This window comes from Ranitomeya imitator, chromosome 2 (assembly GCF_032444005.1).
Source record: "Ranitomeya imitator isolate aRanImi1 chromosome 2, aRanImi1.pri, whole genome shotgun sequence".
In the NCBI taxonomy this organism is placed as follows: Eukaryota; Metazoa; Chordata; class Amphibia; order Anura; family Dendrobatidae; genus Ranitomeya; species Ranitomeya imitator.
In genome coordinates, this window is record NC_091283.1 from 40,132,251 (window position 1) to 40,157,874 (window position 25,624).

The following is a 25,624-nucleotide window of genomic DNA, read 5'->3' on the forward strand; positions in this document are numbered from 1 at the left end:
TCTACAATGACTGATAACACCTCTATATACAGCAGATAACACAGGATCGATCTACCATTCACAATAGGTGATGTCACAGCTCACCTCCTCCTCCTGTACAATGACTGATAACACCTCTATATACAGCAGATAACACAGGATCCACCATTCACAATAGGTGATGTCACCGCTCACCTCCTCCTCCTGTACAATGACTGATAACATCTCTATATACAGTAGATTACACAGGATCCACCATTCACAATAGGTGATGTCACAGCTCACCTCCTCCTCCTGTATAATGACTGATAACACCTGTATATACAGTAGATAACACAGGATCCACCATTCACAATAGGTGATGTCACAGCTCACCTCCTCCTCCTCCTCTATAATGACTGATAACACCTCTATATACAGTAGATAACACAGGATCCACCATTCACAATAGACGATGTCACAGCTCACCTCCTCCTCCTGTACAATGACTGATAACACCTCTATATACAGCAGATAACACAGGATCGATCTACCATTCACAATAGGTGATGTCACAGGTATCTATTGCTCCTAATGTCCATGTGCCCAACAATAACTATGAGTCCAATAATCAGCCTAATGATCAGTGTGAACATTTTTAGACTTTTATTTATTTATTTTTAATTGTAGATATTGATATGAAAAGTTAAAATTGTCAAAAGATTTAAAAAAAATACATTTAGCCCAACATCTTAATTTAACCAGTGTGTTGTTTTCCGATGACCCGTTCCCTGTAATGCCTTAAGGAAGAACCAATTTGGGCTTTGAAGACAGCAATTTATCATTTTGTGTTTTAATCACTTCTGTCAAAGAGTCATACCTTTTTAATGTGTGTGTGCTTATGTTGTGCAGAACAAGTTACAATTTATTGAACACTAGCTGTATTACGCGGCTTCACCCGGGTGAATAACTGCTGTTAGCAAAATAGAATGTGTTCACAAAAATTTATTCTGCACACAAAAACCACAAAACAAATAGAAATGTAATTATTAAAAGGCAAAAACTAAGCTAATAGAAACATTTCACAACATATATTAGCTTTGTTATACTGAGAATGTCCTTTGTTGCCTATATTAACCAATTAGAGCTCAGATTAATTAACTGTAGCAAAATAGAAGCTGAGCTGTGATTGGTTGCTATTGGCAGCCTGATAAATCCCCGGCCAACAGGAAGCCCTCCCCCTGGCAGTATATATTAGCTCACACATACACATAATAGACAGGTCATGTGACTGACAGCTGCCGTATTTCCTATATGGTACATTTGTTGCTCTTGTAGTTTGTCTGCTTATTAATCAGATTTTTATTTTTGAAGGATAATACCAGACTTGTGTGTGTTTTAGGGCGAGTTTCATGTGTCAAGTTGTGTGTGTTGAGTTGCGTGTGGCGACATGCATGTAGCGACTTTTGTGAGATGAGTTTTGTGTGGCAACATGCGTGTAGCAACTTTTTGTGTGTCGAGTTGCATGTGACAGGTTAGTGTAGCAAGTTGTGTGCAGCAAGTTTTGCGCATGGCGAGTTTTGCACGTGGCGAGTTTTATGTGTGGTGCGTTTTGAGTATGTGCAAGTTTTGTGTGAGGCAACTCTTGCATGTGTTGCAACTTTCGTGCATGTGGCAATTTTTCTGCGTGTGCAAGTTTTGCGTGTGGCGAGTTTTCCATGAGGTGAGTTTTGCATGTGGCGAGTTTTGCGCGTGGCGAGTTTTGAGCGGCGACTTTTGTGTTTCGACTTTTATGTGGCGAGGTTGGTGTATTTGTGGTGAAATGTGTGCTGAGGGTAATATGTGTTCAAGCACGTGGTAGTGTGTGGCGCCTTTTGTGGGTGTGTTCATATCCCCGTGTGTGGTGAGTATCCCATGTCGGGGCCCCACCTTACCAACTGTACGGTATATGCTCTTTGGCGCCATCGTTCTTATTCTTTAAGTCCCCCTTCTTCACATCTGGCAGCTGTCAATTTGCCTCCAACACTTTTCCTTTCACTTTTTCCCATTATGTAGATAGGGGCAAAATTGTTTGGTGATTTGGAAAGCGCAGGGTTAAAATTTCACCTCACAACGTAGCCTATGACGCTCTCGGGGTCCAGACGTGTGACTGTGCAATATTTTGCGGCTGTAGCTGCAACGGTTCAGATGCCGATCCCGGACATACACACACACACACACATTCAGCTTTATATATTAGATTATGAATATTTTGTATTGTAAAATTGTATTTATTATTATTACTTTTTGGGGGCGGGGACTCAGGAATGGACTGCACTAAATGTGTGGTTTATTTTCTTTAAGTTTCTTGAAAGGAAACTCATACAGCTAAACAGAGCCTCCCACCGATAACAGTGCCCAACCGATAACAGTGCCCCCCGATAACAGTGCCTCCCGATAACAGTGCCTCCTGATAACAGTGCCTCCTGATAACAGTGCCTCCCCCGATAACAGTGCCCCCGATAACAGTGCCTCCCGATAACAGTGCCTCCCCGATAACAGTGCCCCCGATAACAGTGCCTCCCCGATAACAGTGCCCCCCGATAACAGTGCCTCCCGATAACAGTGCCTCCCCCCGATAACAGTGCCCCCGATAACAGTGCCTCCCAATAACATTGCCTCCCCCCGATAACAGTACCCCCGTTAACAGTGCCCACCGATAACAGTGCCCCCGATAACAGTGCCTCCCGATAACAGTGCCTCCCCCCGATAACAGTGCCCCCGATAACAGTGCCTCCCGATAACAGTGCCTCCCCCCAATAACAGTTCCCCCGATAACAGTGCCCACCGATAACAGTGCCTCCCGATAACAGTGCCTCCCCACGATAACAGTGCCTCCCGATAACAGTGCCTCCCCGATAACAGTGCCCCCGATAACTGCCCCCGATAACAGTGCCCACCGATAACAGTGCCCCCGATAACAGTGCCTCCCGATAACAGTGCCTCCCCCGATAACAGTGCCTCCCGATAACAGTGCCTCCCCGATAACAGTGCCCCCGATAACAGTGCCTCCCCGATAACAGTGCCCCCCGATAACAGTGCCTCCCGATAACAGTGCCTCCCCCCGTTAACAGTGCCCCCGATAACAGTGCCTCCCCCAATAACACTTCCCCCGATAACAGTGCCCACCGATAACAGTGCCTCCCGATAACAGTGCCTCCCCCCGATAACAGTGCCCCCGATAACAGTGCCCACCGATAACAGTGCCCCCCGTTAACAGTGCCTCCCGATAACAGTGCCTCCCCTGATAACAGTGGCCACCGATAACAGTGCCCCCCGATAACAGTGCCCACTGATAACAGTGCCCCCGATAACAGTGCCCACCGATAACAGTGCCCCCGATAACAGTGCCCCCGATAACAGTGCCCACCGATAACAGTGCCTCCCGATAACAGTGCCTCCCCCCGATAACAGTGCCCCCGATAACAGTGCCCACCGATAACAGTGCCCCCATTAACAGTGCCTCCCGATAACAGTGCCTCCCCCCGATAACAGTGCCCGCCGATAACAGTGCCCCCCGATAACAGTGCCCACTGATAACAGTGCCTCCCGATAACAGTGCCTCCCCGATAATAGTACCCCCGATAACAGTGCCCACCGATAACAGTGCCTCCCCCCGATAACAGTGCCCCCGATAACAGTGCCCACCGATAACAGTGGCTCCCACGATAACAGTGCCCACCGATAACAGTGCCTCCCTCTGATAACAGTGCCTCCCCCCGATAACAGTGCCCCCGATAACAGTGCCCACTGATACCAGTGCCTCCCGATAACAGTGCCTCCCCCTGATAACAGAGCCCCCGATAACAGTGCCCACCGATAACAGTGCCTCCCCCTGATAACAGTGCCTCCCCCGATACCAGTGCCCACTGATAACAGTGCCTCCCCTGATAACAGTGCCTCCCGATAACAGTGTCTCCCGATAACAGTGCCTCCCCCGATAACAGTGCCCACCGATAACAGTGCCCCCGATAACAGTGCCTCCCGATAACAGTGCCTCCCCCCGATAACAGTGCCCCCGATAACAGTGCCCACCGATAACAGTGCCCCCGTTAACAGTGCCTCCCGATAACAGTGCCTCCCCCCGATAACAGTGCCCCCGATAACAGTGCCCACCGATAACAGTGCCCCCGATAACAGTGCCTCCCCCAATAACAGTGCCTCCCGATAACAGTGCCTCCCCGATAACAGTGCCCCCGATAACAGTGCCTCCCCGATAACAGTGCCCACCGATAACAGTGCCTCCCCCCAATAACAGTTCCCCCGATAACAGTGCCCACCGATAACAGTGCCTCCCGATAACAGTGCCTCCCCCCGATAACAGTGCCTCCCCCCGATAACAGTGCCCCCCGTTAACAGTGCCTCCCGATAACAGTGCCTCCCCCGATAACAGTGCCCACCGATAACAGTGTCCCCCGATAACAGTGCCCACTGATAACAGTGCCTCCCGATAACAGTGCCCCCGATAACAGTGCCCACCGATAACAGTGCCTCCCCCCGATAACAGTGCCCCCGATAACAGTGCCCACTGATAACAGTGCCTCCCGATAACAGTGCCTCCCCGATAATAGTACCCCCGATAACAGTGCCCACCGATAACAGTGCCTCCCCCCGATAACAGTGCCCCCGATAACAGTGCCCACCGATAACAGTGGCTCCCACGATAACAGTGCCCACCGATAACAGTGCCCCCGATAACATTGCCCACCGATAACAGTGCCTCCCCCGATAACAGTGCCTCCCGATAACAGTGCCTCCCCCTGATAACAGTGCCTCCCCCCGATAACAGTGCCCCCGATAACAGTGCCCACCGATACCAGTGCCTCCCGATAACAGTGCCTCCCCCTGATAACAGAGCCCCCGATAACAGTGCCCACCGATAACAGTGCCTCCCCCTGATAACAGTGCCTCCCCCGATACCAGTGCCCACTGATAACAGTGCCTCCCCTGATAACAGTGCCTCCCGATAACAGTGTCTCCCGATAACAGTGCCTCCCCCGATAACAGTGCCCACCGATAACAGTGCCCCCCGATAACAGTGCCTCCCGATAACAGTGCCTCCCCCCGATAACAGTGCCCCCGATAACAGTGCCCACCGATAACAGTGCCTCCGTTAACAGTGCCTCCCGATAACAGTGCCTCCCCCCGATAACAGTGCCTCCCCCCGATAACAGTGCCCACCGATAACAGTGCCTCCCCCTGATAACAGAGCCCCCGATAACAGTGCCCACCGATAACAGTGCCTCCCCCTGATAACAGTGCCTCCCCCGATACCAGTTCCCACTGATAACAGTGCCTCCCCTGATAACAGTGCCTCCCGATAACAGTGTCTCCCGATAACAGTGCCTCCCCCGATAACAGTGCCTCCCCCCGATAACAGTGCCCCCCGATAACAGTGCCTCCCGATAACAGTGCCTCCCCCCGATAACAGTGCCCCCGATAACAGTGCCCACCGATAACAGTGCCCCCGTTAACAGTGCCTCCCGATAACAGTGCCTCCCCCCGATAACAGTGCCCCCGATAACAGTGCCCACCGATAACAGTGCCTCCCCCTGATAACAGTGCCTCCCCCGATACCAGTGCCCACTGATAACAGTGCCTCCCCTGATAACAGTGCCTCCCGATAACAGTGTCTCCCGATAACAGTGCCTCCCCCGATAACAGTGCCCACCGATAACAGTGCCCCCCCGATAACAGTGCCTCCCGATAACAGTGCCTCCCACCGATAACAGTGCCCCCGATAACAGTGCCCACCGATAACAGTGCCCCCGTTAACAGTGCCTCCCGATAACAGTGCCTCCCCCAATAACAGTGCCTCCCGATAACAGTGCCTCCCCGATAACAGTGCCCCCGATAACAGTGCCTCCCCGATAACAGTGCCCACCGATAACAGTGCCTCCCCCCAATAACAGTTCCCCCGATAACAGTGCCCACCGATAACAGTGCCTCCCGATAACAGTGCCTCCCCCCGATAACAGTGCCTCCCCCCGATAACAGTGCCCACCGATAACAGTGCCCCCCGTTAACAGTGCCTCCCGATAACAGTGCCTCCCCCGATAACAGTGCCCACCGATAACAGTGCCCCCCGATAACAGTGCCCACTGATAACAGTGCCTCCCGATAACAGTGCCCCCGATAACAGTGCCCACCGATAACAGTGCCTCCCCCCGATAACAGTGCCCCCGATAACAGTGCCCACCGATAACAGTGCCTCCCGATAACAGTGCCTCCCCCCGATAACAGTGCCCCCGATAACAGTGCCCACCGATAACAGTGCCCCCATTAACAGTGCCTCCCGATAACAGTGCCTCCCCCGATAACAGTGCCCACTGATAACAGTGCCTCCCGATAACAGTGCCTCCCCGATAACAGTGCCTCCCCCCGATAACAGTGCCCACCGATAACAGTGCCTCCCACGATAACAGTGCCCACCGATAACAGTGCCCCCGATAACATTGCCCACCGATAACAGTGCCTCCCCGATAACAGTGCCTCCCCGATAACAGTGCCTCCCCCGATAACAGTGCCTCCCCCGATAACAGTGCCCACCGATAACAGTGCCCACCGATAACAGTGCCTCCCCCTGATAACAGTGCCTCCCCCCGATAACAGTGCCCACCGATACCAGTGCCTCCCGATAACAGTGCCTCCCCCTGATAACAGAGCCCTCGATAACAGTGCCCACCGATAACAGTGCCTCCCCCTGATAACAGTGCCTCCCCCGATAACAGTGCCTCCCGATAACAGTGCCTCCCGATAACAGTGCCCACCGATAACAGTGCCTCCCCCCGCTAACAGAGCCCTCGATAACAGTGCCTCCCGATACCAGTGCCTCCCGATAACAGTGCCTCCCCCTGATAACAGAGCCCTCGATAACAGTGCCCACCGATAACAGTGCCTCCCCCGATAACAGTGCCCCCCGATAACAGTGCCCCCCGATAACAGTGCCTCCCGATAACAGTGCCTCCCGATAACAGTGCCTCCCCCCAATAACAGTTCCCCCGATAACAGTGCCTCCCCCCGATAACAGTGCCCACCGATAACAGTGCCTCCCCCGATAACAGTGCCCCCCGATAACAGTGCCCCCCGATAACAGTGCCTCCCGATAACAGTGCCTCCCGATAACAGTGCCTCCCCCGATAACAGTGCCCACCGATAACAGTGCCCCCGATAACAGTGCCTCCCGATAACAGTGCCTCCCGATAACAGTGCCTCCCGATAACAGTGCCCACCGATAACAGTGCCTCCCGATAACAGTGCCCACCGATAACAGTGCCTCCCGATAACAGTGCCTCCCGATAACAGTGCCTCCCGATAACAGTGCCTCCCGATAACAGTGCCATCCACACAGGGCACTGTTAACTCTGTTGCTCTCCCCCTCCAAAAGTTTTTACAGAGATAGATGGACGTTCAGTCCCAGAGAGATACCTGCTCCTCTTCCTCAGGCTTTGCCCGTTCCACTGATGAAGCCTTGGTTTCGCCATTGATTGGGTCGGTCCGGAGACCTCTCTGGTTCAGCAGCTCCATTATTTCATCCGTGATGGAAAGACTCCCGGAAAGAGCGTCTTCTGGTAAACAGAAGGCCGAATCGTCAGCATTGTCCTCGCAGCCTTCACTTTCCCCTGTGGCCTCCAGGATACACGACTCCAGAGTACATATGCTGTCCAAAGACTGGAGAGAAGTAGTGGATGGGAAGAGTTCCCCCTCGCTGCCTGCGTGCTGGAGGTTAAAAAGAAAAAAACACTGGACTATTCCTCTATTTCGAGATGACTTTGTTACTAGAAGTAGAAAGTTAATTAGACCATTCATCTCTATATCAGGGCTGGGTTTGCCCCGGATTTTGATATTGATGGGCTTTTCTCTGCTCTTTGCAGCAGCCACAATTCAATTCTGTAAAAAGAGCATAACAGCGCCGCACACTGTGTAGTGGCCATTCTCAGGTACTGCAGCTCAAATCCTATTCACTCCAATCGGAACCGAGCTGCAGTACCTGTGAATGACCACTGCACAGTGTGTGGCGCTGTGCTAATCCAGCTTTGTACACTTGAGTCACAATAACAGCTGATTAGACAGAGTTCCTGGTGTCGGCCGCCCCAATCTGATAAAGACAATGCTATTTGAAAAAGAAGACAAAAAATTGAATTGTAGAAGATTGCATCAGCCAGAAAAGGATCACATGACTTTGAGCAGACTTCCCCATAATGCCTTGCAGCTATCACATCACATGGTAAAGCACAGTCAATCAGAAAAGGACTATCAGAGCCTGTATAAAAGCTGAGGCAGGGAATGCAGCAGCTATTTTGTGTTGAATCTTTATAGTGAGAATATGTCGCAGCTCAGCCATAGAGCTAGGGAGGGAAAGCCATAACACACTGAAGAAACTGTACAGTTTTTTCTGATCTCTCGGCAGGAAAGAAGCTGCAGAAAAAAAAGTCTTATTCCATAGAAAAACATGATACCTGCGATTTTGGTGCGTTTTTTTCACCACCCATTCAAGTCAAAGGGTATGTGCACACGTTCCGGATTTTTCGCGTTTTTTTGCACGTTTTTTTCGGCGGTTTTCTGCGACAATAACACTTAACAAAACGCATACATTAAGCATCCCATCATTTTGAATGCATTCCGCAATTTTTGTGCACATGCTGCGTATTTTTCCGCGATAAAAACACAATGCAGAAAAAATACGCAGCATGTTCATTAATTTTGTGGATTTTTGCGTGGATTTCTCGCTATTAAAATGCATTGGGAAGCTCCGGGGGGAAAAAAACGCGAAAAGCCGCACAAAAACCGCGTAAAAAAGACGCAAAAACCGCGTGCTGATTTTCTGCAGAAAATCTCCGGTTTTGTTCACGAAATTTCTGCAGAAAATCCTGACGTGTGCACATAGCCTAAATGTTATCGTTTTCACGCTGGGTTTGAAGTGTCTGTTTAAGGGTATGTTCACACTAGACGTTTTTGCAGCGTTTTTTTTCTACAGCAAAATCTGCTCTCTTGGCTGGAAAGAAGCTGCAGAAAAACATCATGTATTCCTTGGTTTTTCTTGCAATTTTTGATGCGGTTTTGGCATGCTATGCTGATAAAGTTTAGTCTTGAAAAAAAGTCCTATTCCATAGAATCAGGTTTTGACACAAAAAAAAATACAGCAAAACCTGATACCTGTGTTTTTGGTGCGTTTTTTCAGCGTTTTTTTCACCACTCATTCAAGTCAAAGGGTGAAAACCGCGGAAAGAAGTGTCCATAAAACCACGCAAAGCACAAAATACTGATGACAAAAAAAAAACCATTGTGCACATGAGATTTCTGAAATCTCATAGACTTTGCTGATTTTTCGTGTTTTTTTTTGTGTTTTTTCGCTATATAAACGCTGTAAAACCGCAAAAAAAAACATACATTATGCATCCCATCATTTAGAATGAATTCTGCAATTTTTGTGCACATGGTGCATTTTTTTCCACGAAAAAAACGCATCGCGGTAAAAAAACGCAGCATGTTCATTAATTTTGCGGATTTTTTGTGGATTTCCCACTATATAATGCATTGGGAAATGTCCGGAAAAATCCGCAAAAAAAACGCGCAAAAAACGCATGCAGATTTCTTGCAGAAAGTTTCAGGTTCTGCAAGAAATCCTGAACGTGTGCACTTAGCCTAAAACACAGCTGAAAATTAGCATAAAAAAACTCTGCACTGATGAATCTTCAACATGGACCCTGTATAGTTCTAAATGTTGCAAAATTTGAACAAAGCTCAATTATAAAAAAAATTAAAAAAATTAGCCCAAAATACTTGCATTTAATAAATTAAAAAAAAAAAACCCTGGCCTCCCGATGGTATCCATACACTCATATAACATGCTCACATGCAGGACAGCAAGAAAAGATTTCTCTTTTTTGCTTTGCCAAAGTGTCAAAAAACAAAGAGCAAAATGTCAGCATAAAAGATGAAAAATAAAGTTTATTATTACACAAACTTACTTTCATCTGCGCCAAACCTAAAATAAATAAATAAAAGACTATTAGAACAATCTGGTCATTTCTGCAAATCCAATGGGCAATAAATGATCAAACATTAAAGGGGCTCTGTCAGCAGGATGTTGTAATGTAATCTGACATCAGCATGATGTAGGGGAAGAGATCCTGAATCCAGCGATGTATCACTTAGTTTACTGGGTGCTAAATTCACAGTTTTCTCTGCTGCAAATATCGGAATGCTGAGCTCTGTATAACCCCGCCCACACCACTGATTGGATGATTTCTGTGTGCACTGTACAGAAAGTTGCCAATTAGTGTTAGGGGGGCGTGGTTGGACTAGGAGGCACAAGATCCCTAGTCCTGTAGTGATAATCTCATGCTGATAAAACACTGATCTTATTGAATACAGCCCAGTATGTGATTCATTGCTGGAATCAGGCTCTTTGTCCCTACATAAAGTTGCTCTCGGATTACATAGCAAAAACCAGCTGATAGATTCCCAGGTCCAGCAAAAAAAGGCCTGAGGGCTGGATGACTGCTTAATATAATAGCTAAGCCAGCCCAACTGTATTTTTTTGTTAGCACGTAAACTTATGTATCTTTTCAAATCAGTGTATTAGGAAAGAAATGTATCTTCATTACCATAAAAAAGTGGCATGTAAGTGGCTTCCACCACCCCCGGCTTTTCCCCTATCTATTTCCCTTAGTCACTCTTTCATTGAATATTATATTATCAGAGATGACACATGGTAAAATGTGGCCAAAAAAAATGCTGAATTTTTTGCAATTCTGGAAATCCTCTAATTGATGAACACGACATAAGGAATAGAGATGGGTGAACCCATACAGTAAAGTTCGGCGTCCGTATTGAACACCTTCCATTCCGGCACTGACACCAAACACGGAAGTCTGTATTACTGTTCTGGTTCGACCCCTCGATCATTGAGTGTTTGGCGCGCTGTCATATGCATGACAACGCGGCAAACACTGCTTCTGATCGACAGTAAAATCATCCCCTCCGATCAGACAGCTGTGGTTCCCACGCTGTCAAATGACAGCGTGATCCCACAGCTGTAATCGGAGGTAAAAAGTTTACCTCCAGTCACTGGTGTCACCTGATGAGACTACTGCTCCCATCAGCCTACGTCTGCTGCTGCTATTAACGGAGAGCAGGCGGCGTCTGATGGGAGGATTCATCAGCTGGCACCTGCTCTGTAAATAAATAATTAAATTTAATTAAATAATTAAATTTAAAAAAAAAAACGGTATTTTTGATAACCAGCAAGGCAAAACTCACAGCTGGGGCTGCAACGCTCAGCTGTCAGCGTTAGCAAGGTTGATTTTCAAGAATAGAGGGGTCCCCAAGCTAAGGCAGACAGATGGGGGCTGGTATTCTCAGACTGGTAAGGGGCCATGGATATTGCCTCCCCCAGCCTAAAAATAGCAGCCCGCAGCCACCCAGAAATGGCACTTCTACAAGATGCGCCAATTCTGGCGCTTTGCCCGGCTCTTCACACGTGACCTGTAGCGGTGGCAAGTGGGGTTCATATTTGTGGGGTTGATGTCACCTTTGTATTGTCTGGTGACATCAAGCCCACGGCTTAGTAATGGAGAGGCGTCTATAAGACACCTGTCCATTACTAATCCTAAAGTTGTATTGTAGCTAAAGACACGGCCACAATAAAGTCTTTTATTTGAAATAAAAACAAAACACACTTTTCCATTTTTATTTAAAAATAACAAACACAGTTATACTCACCTAACGCCTATTTCCACTGAATCCCTCGTCTCCTGTAATAACACAAAAATAAAAAACAACAATATCCCTCACCTGTCCGTCATTCTGTCCCACGCTGTAATCCATTATGGGGATAAATAGTTTTCAACCTGGACAGTGCCAAAATGCCGTCCAGGCTGAAAACCACTGGGTAATGAGCTTCTGTGAGCGCAGCCTCAGTGACTAGCGGTGACGTCATCGAGTTTACTGCCGGTCACTGAGGCTGCGTGGGATGGAGGGATGGCTGGCTGGATGGATGGAGGGATGGCTGTATGGGTAGATGAATGGACGGATGGCTGGAGGTATGGCTGGATGGATGGAAGGATGGACGGATGAATGAGGGATGGATGGATGCAGGGATGGCTGCAATGCATAGTGCCCCACGCTGTAATCCATCTGTGCATCATATGGTCTTCAGCATGAACGGTGGCATCATACGACTGACAAGCAAGGAAGAATGAACTGCAGTAAGCGGGCCCCTGGACTATGGTGATCACCGCTAGCAGAATGAGAAAACGTCTTATGGTGCAGCAGTGAGTTCACCACAGTTCGTTGTGAGAAATTTCTCAGTTCATTGGCTGGCTGGGAATGCAGCCTCAATGACCGGTGGTAACCTCGATGACATCAGTGCCGGACACTGACGCTGCGCTCGCAGAAGCTCATTCGTCAGTGGTTCTTAGAATAGACGGTCGCATCTTGGCACTGTCCAGGTTGAAAACTATTTCTCCCTCAGACATGGATTACAATGTGGGACAGAATGACAGACAGGTGAAGGATATTGTTGTTTTGTTTTTTTTATTACAGGAGATGAGGGATTCAATGGAATTGGTATTAGGTGAGTATAACTGTGTTTGTTTGTTATTTTTAAATAAAAAAGTAAAAGTGTGTTTTGTTTTATTTCACATAAAGACTTTATTCTGGCTGTGTCTTTATTTACCATATAACTATAGGATTAGTAATGGATAGGTGTCTTATAGATGCTTCTACATTACTAAGCTGTGGGCTTGATATCACCTGACAACACAAAGGTGACATCAACCCCACAAACATGAACCCCACTTGCAACCACTACAGGGCAATTTGGAAGAGCCGAGTAAAGCACCAGAATTGGTGCATCTAATAGATGCTCCTTTTCTGGGAAGCTTGGGGGGTCCATGGCCTCTTACCAGCCCGAGAATATCATCCCCCAGTTGTCAGCTTCAGCTTGGCTGGTTGTCAAAAATGGGGGAACCCCATGTTTTTTTTTTTTAATCATTTACTTAAATAATAATAAAAAAAAACAGAGTGGGGACCCCTCTATTCTTGATAACCAACCTTGCTAACGCTGACAGCTGAGGGTTGCGGCCCCCAGTTGTGAGTTTTGCCTGGCTGGTTATCACAAATACAGGGGAACTCGCAACGTTTTTCTTTTTATTTATTTAGAGGCACCGGCTGATGATTACTCTCATCAGCTGATGCCTGATTTCGCTGTTATTAGCGGCAGCAGGCGTAGGCTGATGGGAGTAGTAGTCCCATCAGCCGACGCCAATGACTGGATGTAAACTTTTTACCTCCGATCACAGCTGCGGGTTCACGCTGTCATAATGATTTTACCGCCGATCAGAAGCGGTGTTTGCCACGCTGTCGTTCACATGACATTGTGGCAAACACTGGATGTTCGGACCACCCATTCAAGTGAATGGGGTCCAGCTTCAGTTTCGGGTCATGGCACTGTTCTGGTACCCGAACCTAAACCCAAACTTTTTTTTAACTGTTCGGCCGAACCTCAACATCCAGGGGTCCGCCCATCTCTCTTCATACAGCTGTTTTATCTTAATATGTTATTTAAAAAAAATATTATATATCCGTTTACGCACCGCTTTGTTCGAATGCTGCTTGGATCTCCTTGGCTGGCTCTGTGGGAGGTAAGAAATATGTTGCAACTAATATTGAGAATATTCCAAATCTTAAAATGAATTTGTACTATGGTGACGACGCGTGAGTTTTCCCTCCACGATGCCTGCGCGATCCGTGACTCTTACCAGAAAGCCGGCGCCCCCGGCGGTGCTGAGAGCCGGAGCTCAGACTCTGCAGAGTGAACGATTTCTTGGTCTTTCCCGGGCTGCACATGTACTGAGGCGGCTCTGAAAGGACAATTTCAAGACATAAGACGACCCTCAAGGGTGACCTGGATACAGACGAAATGGAGATTTTTCTATATGTTTGCCTTTTATCTTGTCTATTGTGTATGGAGCCCTTAATTAAAGGGGTTGTCCATTGTTTGGGCCAATTTTTTTTTTTTTAACTTAAATGCATTACTTTTGGGCTAAAAATCATTTTCCCCATTGGGTTCCACTAAACATTTCACACCGTTTGCCTTCTACAGCCTCGGTATCGTACCGTCTTTTACCGGCTGCAGAATGAGTTAACTAAGTAACCCATCAGTGAGCCTGCAATGACGTCTGATTGGGTAGTTTGTAGCTCTTTTATCTGTCTGTTTCTGGGCGACTCTCGGCTGATTTATGACCATAGACCATATATAATGTGGAATGTGCAGACAAAAAAAAAACTTGTACAAGCAAAAAAAAAAAAAAAAATGCAAAATTTTTAATGAATCCCAATTGCAAAAAAATTGTTTAGCCCAAAATACATGCATATATAAAATAAGTTCCCAAGGAGGACACCCCCTTTAACCTTCTGTCAGTGCCTAAACTCTCTTGGGAACAAAGGATCAGGCATATTGAATACAACATGCCTAATCCTTCCCTTCACTGGCGTTTGATAGCAGAACGGTCCGGCAAAAATTGGTGGATTCTGTCAAAACAATCAATCATGTTACAGTTCAATATGCCCAATCTTACCTCCTCCTGGCATCAGAGGGGAGGTAGGAGGTCTCTTAAGGTGTCAGATTGCCTTCAATACCTGATCACCGTCTCACCTACATACATGTGTTTCATTGGATAGAGGCCACACTTTTGGCAATGATTTATATCCAAGATTGCCAAGAATGAGTCCCCTGGGGAGGTCACAGCGTATAGAAAATGGTTTTGTATTGATCCAGTGCATCGGAAAAAAAATAGATCAAATTTGCAAATGGTTTAAAAAAAACAAACTGACACCCGTATTGTGTACACAGCTGCATTACCAACCCATGTGTCTCCATGGTAACAGACTGCAAACAAATGCTGTAGTCAGAGCCTGCACTGATATGTTTTTCTCTTATATATGGAAAATAAATAATAATAATAATAATAATCTATATTTTTATATCAAAATGAATACATGACTGCAGATTCAGAGTAAGCGCATAGGTCTGCACAGGAGCTGTATACACAAAACAGAAGGGGTTTTTTTAAAGTCAAAGTCGATTCCCTTTACGATTCTTTGGAGGAAAAAATTGGCTGCAAAACTGTACATTCCCTTTAAGTCCTCCTGTAAAGAAAAGATCCCTACCCGATTGTCTCCGGTTACGGGGAAACGTCCACAAATCCTCCATCCAGGGAGATTTTGGGCTGTCAGACGTAGGTAGCACATCCATAGAGTCTGTGGCAAGAAAAGATTCAGAAGATCACAATAAAGGGGTGTTCAGAAAACAACTGTCCCCCAACTGCAGTTTGTTTATTAAAAAAATATAAAAATATAATAATAAAAAAAAAAAAAAGTAATCAGTGCCTTACTCCTCCTCCCCGGGTCCAGCAATGAGGCTCCTGGTGTCTGTTTTTGTCCATCACGTTGACACCCAATAACTGAGCTTATCGGCTGACACTCAGCTCTCTGATTGGCTGCAGTGCTGTTGGCATAACATCAACGCTGCAGACGATAACATACACCAGGAGCAGAGGCGGAGACTCAGCACTGGACCCAGGAAGGGGGAGTAAAGCACATATAGTTTTTTTGTTTTTTTTGTTTTAAACTGCACTTGGGGACAGAGGTTGTCTGAAACCGGAAAAACCCCTTTAAAAGAGTTTTTCAGGACTTTTATATGGGCAGCGAATGTCGTCTTACTTTGGAATGTGTTTTCAAGCAGAACTTGTTTTGCCTGGAAAATAAACAATTGTAACAATGAATTACCAATCTGAGTTCATAACGAAAAAAGTTTATTAAAAAATAAATTAATGTTACTGTAAAGATTTTTGCTATGTAATCTGAGGGCAGCATGATGTAGGGGCAGAGACCCTGAGTCCAGTGATGTTGATGTGTCACTTATTGGGCAATATGTTGGTGTTTCAATAAAATTAGTGTTTTATCAGCAGGAGATTATCGCTACAGGTTACGGGCAGCACGGTGGCGCAGTGGTTAGCACTGCAGCCTTGCAGCGCTGGGGTCCTGGGTTCGAATCCCACCCAGGACAACATCTGCAAAGAGTTTGTATGTTCTCTCCATGTTTGCGTGGGTTTCCTCCGGGCACTCCGGTTTCCTCCCACATTCCAAAGACATACTGATAGGGAATCTAGATTGTGAGCCCCCATCGGGGACAGTGATGATAATGTGTGCAAACTGTAAAGCGCTGCGGAATATGTTAGCGCTATATAAAAATAAAGATTATTATTATTATTACAGGACTCGGCGTCTCGTGCCTCTTAGTCCAACCGCACCCCCAACCACTGATTGGCAGCTTTCTGCCTATGGACAGTGTACACAGAAAGCAGCCAATCAGGCGTGTGGGTGGGATTATACGGGTCTCAGCATTCAAATTAGCAGCAAGCAGATCAGCAAGTGACGCATCGCTGGAATCAGGCTCTCAGCCCCTGCATCATTCTGCTAACAGATGGAATAGCAAAAACTTGCTGACAGATTCCTTTTAAAGGGAATACGTCATCAGAAAATTATCTACATGAGGGGGGGAGGAGGTGAGCTGTGATACAGTCATCTGTACAGAACAGGAAGTGTGAGTCTAGTATTGATAGTATTGGGCCTAGTGGCGGCCAGTATAAAAAATATAAATAGTGATATGGAGATTTGAAAAAGAAAACAGCAAAAAAATACTTAAAAATAATAAAATAAATGAAAAAAAAACTGAACTCTTAAGAAATAAAGAAAACATTTTTTAAAGAGACAGTACCGTTAGAAATTAAATTTATAAAATGGTCAACAGTACTTGTCAGACAGCAATGTTGTCAGTCCCGGAAACAAAATGTCTTTGGGAAGTCATGCCGAAATAAAAAAAGAACTGACCACAGACGCAGCCGGCTGTATTACCGCTACTTTACCTTTTGAGGAATGGACGCCGGGTGATTTTCCACAATGAGTCGCTTTATGTGATAAATCCAGAGACGTTTCTCCTCTTGGTTTCTGGCCTGATGACGAGAGGGGTAATTATTCACAACCACAAGGGGGCAGTCACGGTTTTTTTTTTTTATTATTATGGTATAATAAGACTCCGGACCACCCAAGATAAAAACAACAGTACCATCTTCCCACTACTTTACAGCGTGGGTTTTCGGTGTGTAGGTGGCAGCGGATCTGGATAAATATGATTTTCATTGCCTTGTATACCTCCAACGGGAGGTCGTACCTGAATAAGCTGCTGGTGTTTGGGGATGGTGAGGTCCGAGACCCGGAAGCTCAAGCTGTCCTTAAGATGTTCAGTCAAGGCCAGGCTGCAGCACTAAAAGGAGAACAAAAATGGAGGTCTGTCCGCTTTCTTAATGAATTTAGTCTCTTTTACTACAAGGATGCCCTACACCAGTCTTGATAAAGAGTGTCAGAGAAGAACTCACTGATAGATTCTCAGTTAACTCATTCTACAGTAGATGCAACATTGAGACTATAGATGACAGACTGCTAAATTTTTAATAAAGCCCAATTGCAAAAATGATCTTTAGCTCCAAATACATGCAACAAAGGAGGTTATAGGGATGGGATTTCCTTTAAATGCCACTTTTGCTGAGCGATGAGGCTTGGATTGCACACGTGTGGCTTTATTCATCCATATGGATCATGACTGGTACTATGATGACATGTCTACATGATCTAGGACATTGGGATTGCGATGTAACCCGTCGGGTCACATTGCGTTAGTGCAACCCGTTTAGCGCTAGCGCTAGCGGGTTGTGCTAACGCAATGTTTTTAATGTGGCCGTGTCCCGGGGTCGCGGTAACGTCCCCGCTCTCGCAGATCCCCGATCTGCGAGAGCGGGGAACGGACCGCGGGCGCGCCTCGGACGCTGCAAGCAGCGTCCGCGGCGCGCCAGGAAACACCGGCGCGTCGCTAGCGCGTGCCGAACATGGCACGCGCTAGTGCTGCGCGTTCCCATTGCCGTGAATGGGCGCGCTAACGGACGCGTTGCACGGCGTTAATTTCGCCGTGAAACACTGTCCGTTAGCGCGTTCCCATTAACGCAATGGGAACCAAGAGGCAGCTCTTCGGGACAGAAGGACTTACAAAGATGTGCATTTTGTATATGAACAGATCCATCCTCTTCTTGGTGATGAGCAGCATCTTGCTAAACAGGAAGAACGCTCGCTCTTTCTTGACGCGTTGAAGACGGAACGTCCCTTCCAAGATGAGCTCCCCGAACCCGCTCAGGTCCGGACCTTGCCAATTTACAAGTTTGCTCTGGATTTCCTGGAGACAAAGCAGGCACAAGCATGAGACCTTTGTAGTCAAGATCCGCCAATTTCATCAGGATCCGTCAACAGTCGCCAAGACGAGGAATACTGGGCAAGTTAGTTTCCGTCCCATTGATACCAAATGTATCGGGCAGCCACTTATTCCCACCCCCGGAAAGAATGGAGCTGGTTCAACCAAAACTCCTGGAAAAAGAACTAGGCAGATTCCACATCATATAAACTCTGTGCCACACAAGGAGGCAGCCGGTCGAATAATCGCTCCTCTACAGCGTTCCCCTTGTTCTAGGTCTTTGGTGGGAGCCGCCATTGATATCATTGACATGAGGGATTCTGTCCCCATAGGACAAGTCAGTAGAAGGCTTGGGATGAGAAGAAAGCCAGGTAGGAGTGAAGGAAGACCTTCCTGCCCCCATAGGTGCAATTACAGGAGCTTATTGGCCTTCAGATCCCAGCAGAATGGCAGCTGGGTGGCCACTATTCTGCTGGGGTATTGCAAACTGAATCCCCAAAAATCCATAATTATGGAAAACTTGTAAGAGAGCAGATCTCTCCTTGGTCTACGGTCACTTTCAGATCAGGGGGCCACCTTTCATTAACTATAGGGGGCGGCATACCTGTAGCCGGACGGCGTGCTCCTGCTTCCTCTTCATGTCATTGATGTACCAGGCCACGGCCGTCATAGTGATAATGGCTTCCTCCATCACTTCGTACCCAGGAACATTCTTATCAAAGTGTTTGGCCAGCTCCTGCCATATAACCCAGGGCAGAAATATAGGTCAGACATCAGTATATTGGGCAGACATCATTATATAGGACGGAGTGCGTGTGGTTGTTGGGAGTATACAACAGCTGCAGGCTTATACGGTGGAGGGGCTATCCTGAGCAGACTGTTAGATCTTGTTAAAGGGAACCTGACAGCTGATACATATGTGCTTAACTTTGAAACGCTGCAACATTTCAGAGTACATCGACCGGGGACCATGACTAGTCCAAAAGGCCAATCTTGGGTAGCTTCTTCTTGTCTGCTCTCCGTGAGTGACAGGTCTCTCCTTATGCCCACGACCAGCTTTTTGGACAAGTCACCCGAGCGGCTTCGTTTTTTGATCTGAAATGTGGCAGTGTTTCAGAGTAAACCTGTCTGAAATGATTGAGGCACTGTCTGATACAGCAGATGCTGCCCGTGGTTCAGGCGCCATTTATCACCTTTACCGCTGTACTATATGGCGTCTCAGTCCTTCCTGTGATCCTCCACGTTGTGACGATACAGATAATGGTTGCTGTATGTCTCCAGCAGTGATGAGTGCTCGTTACTCGAGTTTGCCCCGGGTGCCCGGGTATGCCCCGAGTATCATGGGTGCTTGAGTGACATGTTCGGGTCCCCGCGGCCGTATGTTTCGAGGCTGACAAACCCAGGCAATCCCCGCATGTTTTATGGCTATCTAACAGCGCCGAAACATGCGACAGCGGGGACCCGAACATGTCACTCGAGCACCCGGGGCAAACTCCAGTAACGAGCACTGGCGCCCATCACTAAACCCCAATAAAATGGTTCATTCTCCCACAACGCCTGAGTGCTGAGGATTCTGGCAATAGCGGCGTCCATTTCATCAGTCTCAGATCCTACGCTTGTGTCTCACCTGCAGAAGAAGGTGGTACTTCATGATCCGCTGGACAGGTTTCAGGAGATAGGTCTCCAGGGGCAGCGAGTGGCACAACACGGCCTGACGCTCCCTGAAGAACTGCACCAGTGCCTCGCTTTTCATGCATTCACGGAGGACAGACACGGAGCTGATGGGAAGGAAGGTAAATACACCGCACAAGGGGTCAATCACTAATATGCCAGGAAAAGATAAGAAAATGTCCTTCCTATAATTTACAGGTCTCGCCCCAACTGGCCAATCATCCATGTGCCCCCACGGGGTATTTAGGGTATTCTGACTGCAAATGTACTGTAGAAATTTGTTAACGGTAAAGGGATAATCCCATATCCAAGATCCTAATAATAATAATAGAAAATACCTCCAATTAGAAATGTAGTATAGTTCTCCTGATTCGCTATGTCACTTACCTCATGTGCTGGGCATTGCAGTAGCTTAGGTATCCATGGTTATGACCACTCATATAGTGACAGTTAGTTGTTAGTGGTCGTAACCATGGATACTTTAGTGCAATGACCTGCACATGGGGTAAGTGACATAGCTAATCAGAAGAACTATACAACTATTCTAATTGGAGGTATTTGCTAATATAATTATTATTACACCTTCTAAATATTGGGAGAGGATCTTGGAGATGGGAATGCCCCTGCCATGGCATACCGTAGATGTATTGTATGCTTTATTACATATAGTGGTGTCCAATCTGTGGCTCTTCAGCTGTTGAAAAACTATAGCTATCAGTAGCTGTCGAGACATGCTGGGAGTTGTAGTTTCCCAACAGCTTGAGAGTCAGAAGCTGAAGATGTATGATATGGATACACAGTAAATGCTAATGATAACATAGACATTTCACATGGAGGGGAAAGACTAGGCAAGTAAATGTCAGTAAGTTATACAGTATTACATTATATTGTTGTATTCTATTGTGTTGTCTTATATTTTATTGTATTCCATCACATTCTATTGCATTTTATATTATGTTAAATTATCTTCAATTCTATTATACCATATTTTATGTTATTTATATCATATTGTCTTTTATTCTATTATTTATATTCTATTGTATATTATATTATTTTACATTGCATTAAGTTGTATTGTATAACATAGCGTATCAGATTGCATCAGTTTGTATTATACTATATGATACTTTATTCTACTCTATCACATTAGAATATATTGTATTTTGTCCTTTTCTATCATGTTACCTTTTACTCTATTATTCTGTATTCTATAATATTGCATTGTATATAATTTTACATTATTTTGTATTATCAAATATTGTATTATTTAGCATTATATATTGTATATATAAATAAAAGGATATACTACATTATATTGTATTCTATAATATTACATTACATATTATATCATTTTACGTTATATTATATTATATATATATTAGGATATTAGACTATATTATATTGCATTATATAATATTACATTACATATTATATCATTTTACATTATATTATATTATATATATATTAGGATATTATACTATATTATATTGTATTCCATAATATTACATTACATTTTATATAATTTTACATTATATTGTATTATTTTGCATTATATATATATTAGGATATTATACTATATTATATTGTATTACATAATATTACATTACATATTATATCATTTTATGTTATATTGTAATATATATATTAGGATATTATACTATATTATATTGCATTCTACAATATTACATTACATATTATACCATTTTACGTTATATTGTATCATATATACAGTATATATTAGGATATTATACTATATTATATTGCTTTCTATAATATTACATTACATATTATATCATTTTACGTTATATTGTATTATTTTGCGTTATATATATTAGGATATTATACTATATTATATTGCATTCTACAATATTACATTACATATTATACCATTTTACGTTATATTGAATTATATATACAGTATATATTAGGATATTATACTATATTATATTGCTTTCTATAATATTACATTACATATTATACCATTTTACGTTATATTGTATTATATATACAGTATATATTAGGATATTATACTTTAGTATATTGTATTCTATAATATTACATTACATATTATATCATTTTACATTATATGGTATTATTTTGCATTATATATATTAGGATATTATACTTGATTATATTGTATTCCATTCCATTTGATCCTTTGATATTAAATTGTCGTATATGATGAACCCCTACCTGGGATAGTTCATACAGTACAGCGTATAGATGTCAAACTCTTCACTCTGGAAAAAAAAAATTGATATCAGAGTAAAAACCAAACCCCAAATGAGGTGATGTTGAATGCGGCACCTTGTTCTCTGTTATCAGCCACTCAGTGTGGGAAACCGCTGAGTCAATTGAAATTACTCACAACAAATCCGATAAAACAAAATCCCTCTCCCCAAGAACACAAGCTCTTACCACGAAAAATCTTATATGCAGATCCCACCAATTACATCTTGTACATTGCGACTGGTTCTGACCCGAACCCCCCCAGTAATTGGGGTGACATTGTGTCTTGCCCGTACAGCACATTATAGACATACATTATGTCTTCTGGGGGGCTTGTAACCTTTTTCCGACCCAACACCCTACTTTACAAACATGGAAAAGCGCCGAAATACTGAAAGGTGTCTCCTCCAGTCCAAGTTTGGGTGCTGGCGACACTTAACACGAGCAGCAGGGGGCGTCTTACCCTCATGACAAAGCACTCAGCAATCATGGGAGCCGACGTACAATTCTCCAGCTCTTCAAGCAGCTCGCTGTAAAAGAGCAGTTAACAATATTTACAATGGAAACATTAAAAATGGATGAAATGTGGGCAGAGTCACCTTTTTTATGCCCCCATTGACTTTAATGGGCAATAATGACCCAAAAAACAGATGCAGTGATTTTTTTTACGTGCGGACCACCATTCACCTGGACTACCCCATTCACTTGTATTGGACCATCTGCTGTCCTCTGAATGAGCCCTAATGGTAACGCCACGTTCACACGGTCAGTATTTGGTCAGTATTTTACCTCAGTATTTGTAGCCAAAACCAGGAGTGGAACAATCAGAGGAAAAGTATCATAGAAACATGTCACCACTTCTGTACTTATCACCCACTCCTGGTTTTGGCTACAAATACTGATGTAAAATACTGACCAAATACTGAACGTGTGAACTTGGCCTAAGATTGACTTTGATGCCCATGGCAACCAATAGAAGTTCAGCTTCCATTTTCTAAACTGCTCTAGAAAGATGAAAGCTGCCCTTTGATTGGTTGTTATGGTCGTCGTCACCGATAACAGTTTTGATGAATGAGGCCCGATTATGAAGTCAATGGGCGACCACTACGGATTTCATCACAGCTTCCATGTCAAATCAATCTATTTCTTACATTTTTCCGGAAAAATATATTTCTTCATTGTGATTAGTTTTTTACTCATAAACCATTTTGAGAAGTGGAACTAAACTCAGTTATTAAAGTACCACAGTGAGAAATCTAAAACATGGCGGCTGTCTGACAAAAACTTACCAGTATCTCATTCAAATCGATGGAACTGAGTTGCAATACTGTCCTGTTTTTGGAGGAAAGCAGCCATGTTTGTTTTTTTTAGGCCTGTTGCTAGGGGAAAAGTGGAGACGCTGCCTATAGCAACCAATCAGATCCAAGCTGTTATTTATTATGGCCCTGTGTGAGAATGAAAGAAGCAATCTGATTGGTTGCTATGGGCGACTTCTCTGCTTTTCTTATAAACCTGTTTTAATAACTACCGAATGTTTAATTCTGGAGGACCCCTTAAAGAAAAAAAAAATAAGGCCACGCAGCTCCTACTCAGGGTTTGTAGTAATCAAACTCACCTGTTAAACTCATAAATATCTTCTATGTTGCAGAATAAAGTGCTGACTTGTTCGGGCTTCAGGGGGAGTTGACCACAATCTATAATGCAGCCTAAATAATCCTGTAAAGAGAAAGCATGGGAGACAGAACATTAAAGCACAGAGATGATAGCCGTCCAATATAGCACGTCATACGTTAGTAATGGTTAAGGTCAGCACTACTGCCATGGCTGCCAATGGAGGAGTGCAGCTGTGGGGGTGCAGAGGTTGTGATAAGTATCCCAGCAGGCTCGCTCATCTCTAGTTGTCATCAGACCTATCAGATGCATGGGTTGCAGTTGCCCCTGGACCCTGAAGCCTAAGTGGCCCAAAAAGTCTATTTAGCCTACGTGAAAAGTCCAATACTATAAAAGACTTTCAATAATTAGGGTCTCCGCTGGAGCTTTTGCATTGGCGCTCGTGAGCTTGAACCTCCTCCACTGAGACTTATGCCAGACTGTCGGCGGGGGCCACGACGTGGAGAGAACACTTTGGTCATCAGCAATTATTTCTGTAATCTGCTTCAGAGCTGTAAGGGTCCAAAATACAATCTTGACAACTGATCCTGCAGGGCCATTATCAGAGATGAGCAATTCGATTTGCCCCACCCTCGTCTGAAGTCCAGTCTAGTCCTCCAAGTTGGTCTTTACTTCTGCGCCTGACAACCTCAGCCCGACATACTGGACCCCTTTGATGCTTACTAGGTTGTTGATGACGTCACAAGGTCTGGAGAAAAGTCTCCACAAAGCCATGATGTTGCATAGTAAGCGCAAAAGGTGCCAAGGATGCCCGGCTTAGAAGTGAAGACCGGAATGAACAATGGACCAGGGCTGGTCGAGCAGAATTGTTGACCTCTAGCCACTATCCATCCATTGGTATCTCAGGTGACAGTGTTCTCTCCGTGTCATTGGTAAAATGGAAGATGGTCACGTACAGTGCCTAGCTTCTTTGGCAGTCCCATAAAGAATGAATAGATGAGCACCAAGAGTAAAAGTGCCCTGTTGTGGTGATCAGTGGAGGTCTCAGCTATCAGACCACTACCAATCTAGAGGATCTCCTAATGTAGTAGATAAGTATTTGTACTTGCAATACCTCTCCTAAAGCCCCCGTCACACATAGCGAGATCGCTAGCGAGATCGCTGCTGAGTCACAAGTTTTGTGACGCAACAGCGACCTCAGTAGCGATCTCGCTATGTGTGACACGTAGCAGCGATCAGGCCCCTGCTGTGAGATCGCTGGTCGTGTCGGAATGGCCTGGACCTTTTTTTGATCGTTGAGGTCCCGCTGGGTAGCACACATCGCTGTGTTTGACACCTTACCAACGACCTCGTTGACATTGAATCGTCATGAAATAGCATCGTTGTACAGGTCGCTACAGGTCGCCGCATCGCTGCTGCGTCGTTGGGGAGATCTCACTGTTTGACATCTCACCAGCGACCACATAGCGACGCAGCAACGATCCCTGACAGGTCGTATCGTTGTCGGGATCGCTTTAGCGTCGCTATGTGTGACGGGGCCTTAAGTGGGGCCATTTATGGTGTATTGATAAGATATCACATAAATGTCTGAAAGATGAAAATGTCACTGTTTCATGGAAGCTCAGGACTAGACGTCACTCATACACTGCTACCTGTCACACAGAACTCTGTTTTCGAGATAGATTCAGTACCGACATGTATCGGATATTTATGGCTTATCCTATCGATAGCTGTTACCTTCAAACAACTCTTCAGTCAGGGGGATGCCACTAAACAGCTGCCTGTATATATTGTAGGCTTCCTGAAAAA

At 45.1% G+C, this 25,624-nt stretch overlaps 1 protein-coding gene across 1 annotated transcript in view; it reads right to left on the minus strand.

Moving 5' to 3' along the window:
• PLEKHG2 (pleckstrin homology and RhoGEF domain containing G2) overlaps positions 1 to 25,624 on the minus strand; it is a 100,881-nt gene that overhangs the window by 22,491 nt on the left and 52,766 nt on the right. Inside the window, exons 5-18 of the mRNA XM_069746516.1 lie at positions 23,820 to 23,920; positions 22,668 to 22,734; positions 22,169 to 22,215; positions 19,932 to 20,082; positions 18,909 to 19,040; positions 18,107 to 18,289; positions 17,237 to 17,329; positions 16,932 to 17,018; positions 15,727 to 15,760; positions 15,175 to 15,264; positions 13,764 to 13,865; positions 13,599 to 13,637; positions 9,969 to 9,985; positions 7,426 to 7,716 (exon numbers count right to left, since the gene is read on the minus strand). Coding sequence (XP_069602617.1) covers positions 7,426 to 7,716; positions 9,969 to 9,985; positions 13,599 to 13,637; positions 13,764 to 13,865; positions 15,175 to 15,264; positions 15,727 to 15,760; positions 16,932 to 17,018; positions 17,237 to 17,329; positions 18,107 to 18,289; positions 18,909 to 19,040; positions 19,932 to 20,082; positions 22,169 to 22,215; positions 22,668 to 22,734; positions 23,820 to 23,920 — 1,434 coding nt within the window. The remainder of the gene's footprint in view (positions 1 to 7,425; positions 7,717 to 9,968; positions 9,986 to 13,598; positions 13,638 to 13,763; positions 13,866 to 15,174; positions 15,265 to 15,726; positions 15,761 to 16,931; positions 17,019 to 17,236; positions 17,330 to 18,106; positions 18,290 to 18,908; positions 19,041 to 19,931; positions 20,083 to 22,168; positions 22,216 to 22,667; positions 22,735 to 23,819; positions 23,921 to 25,624) is intronic.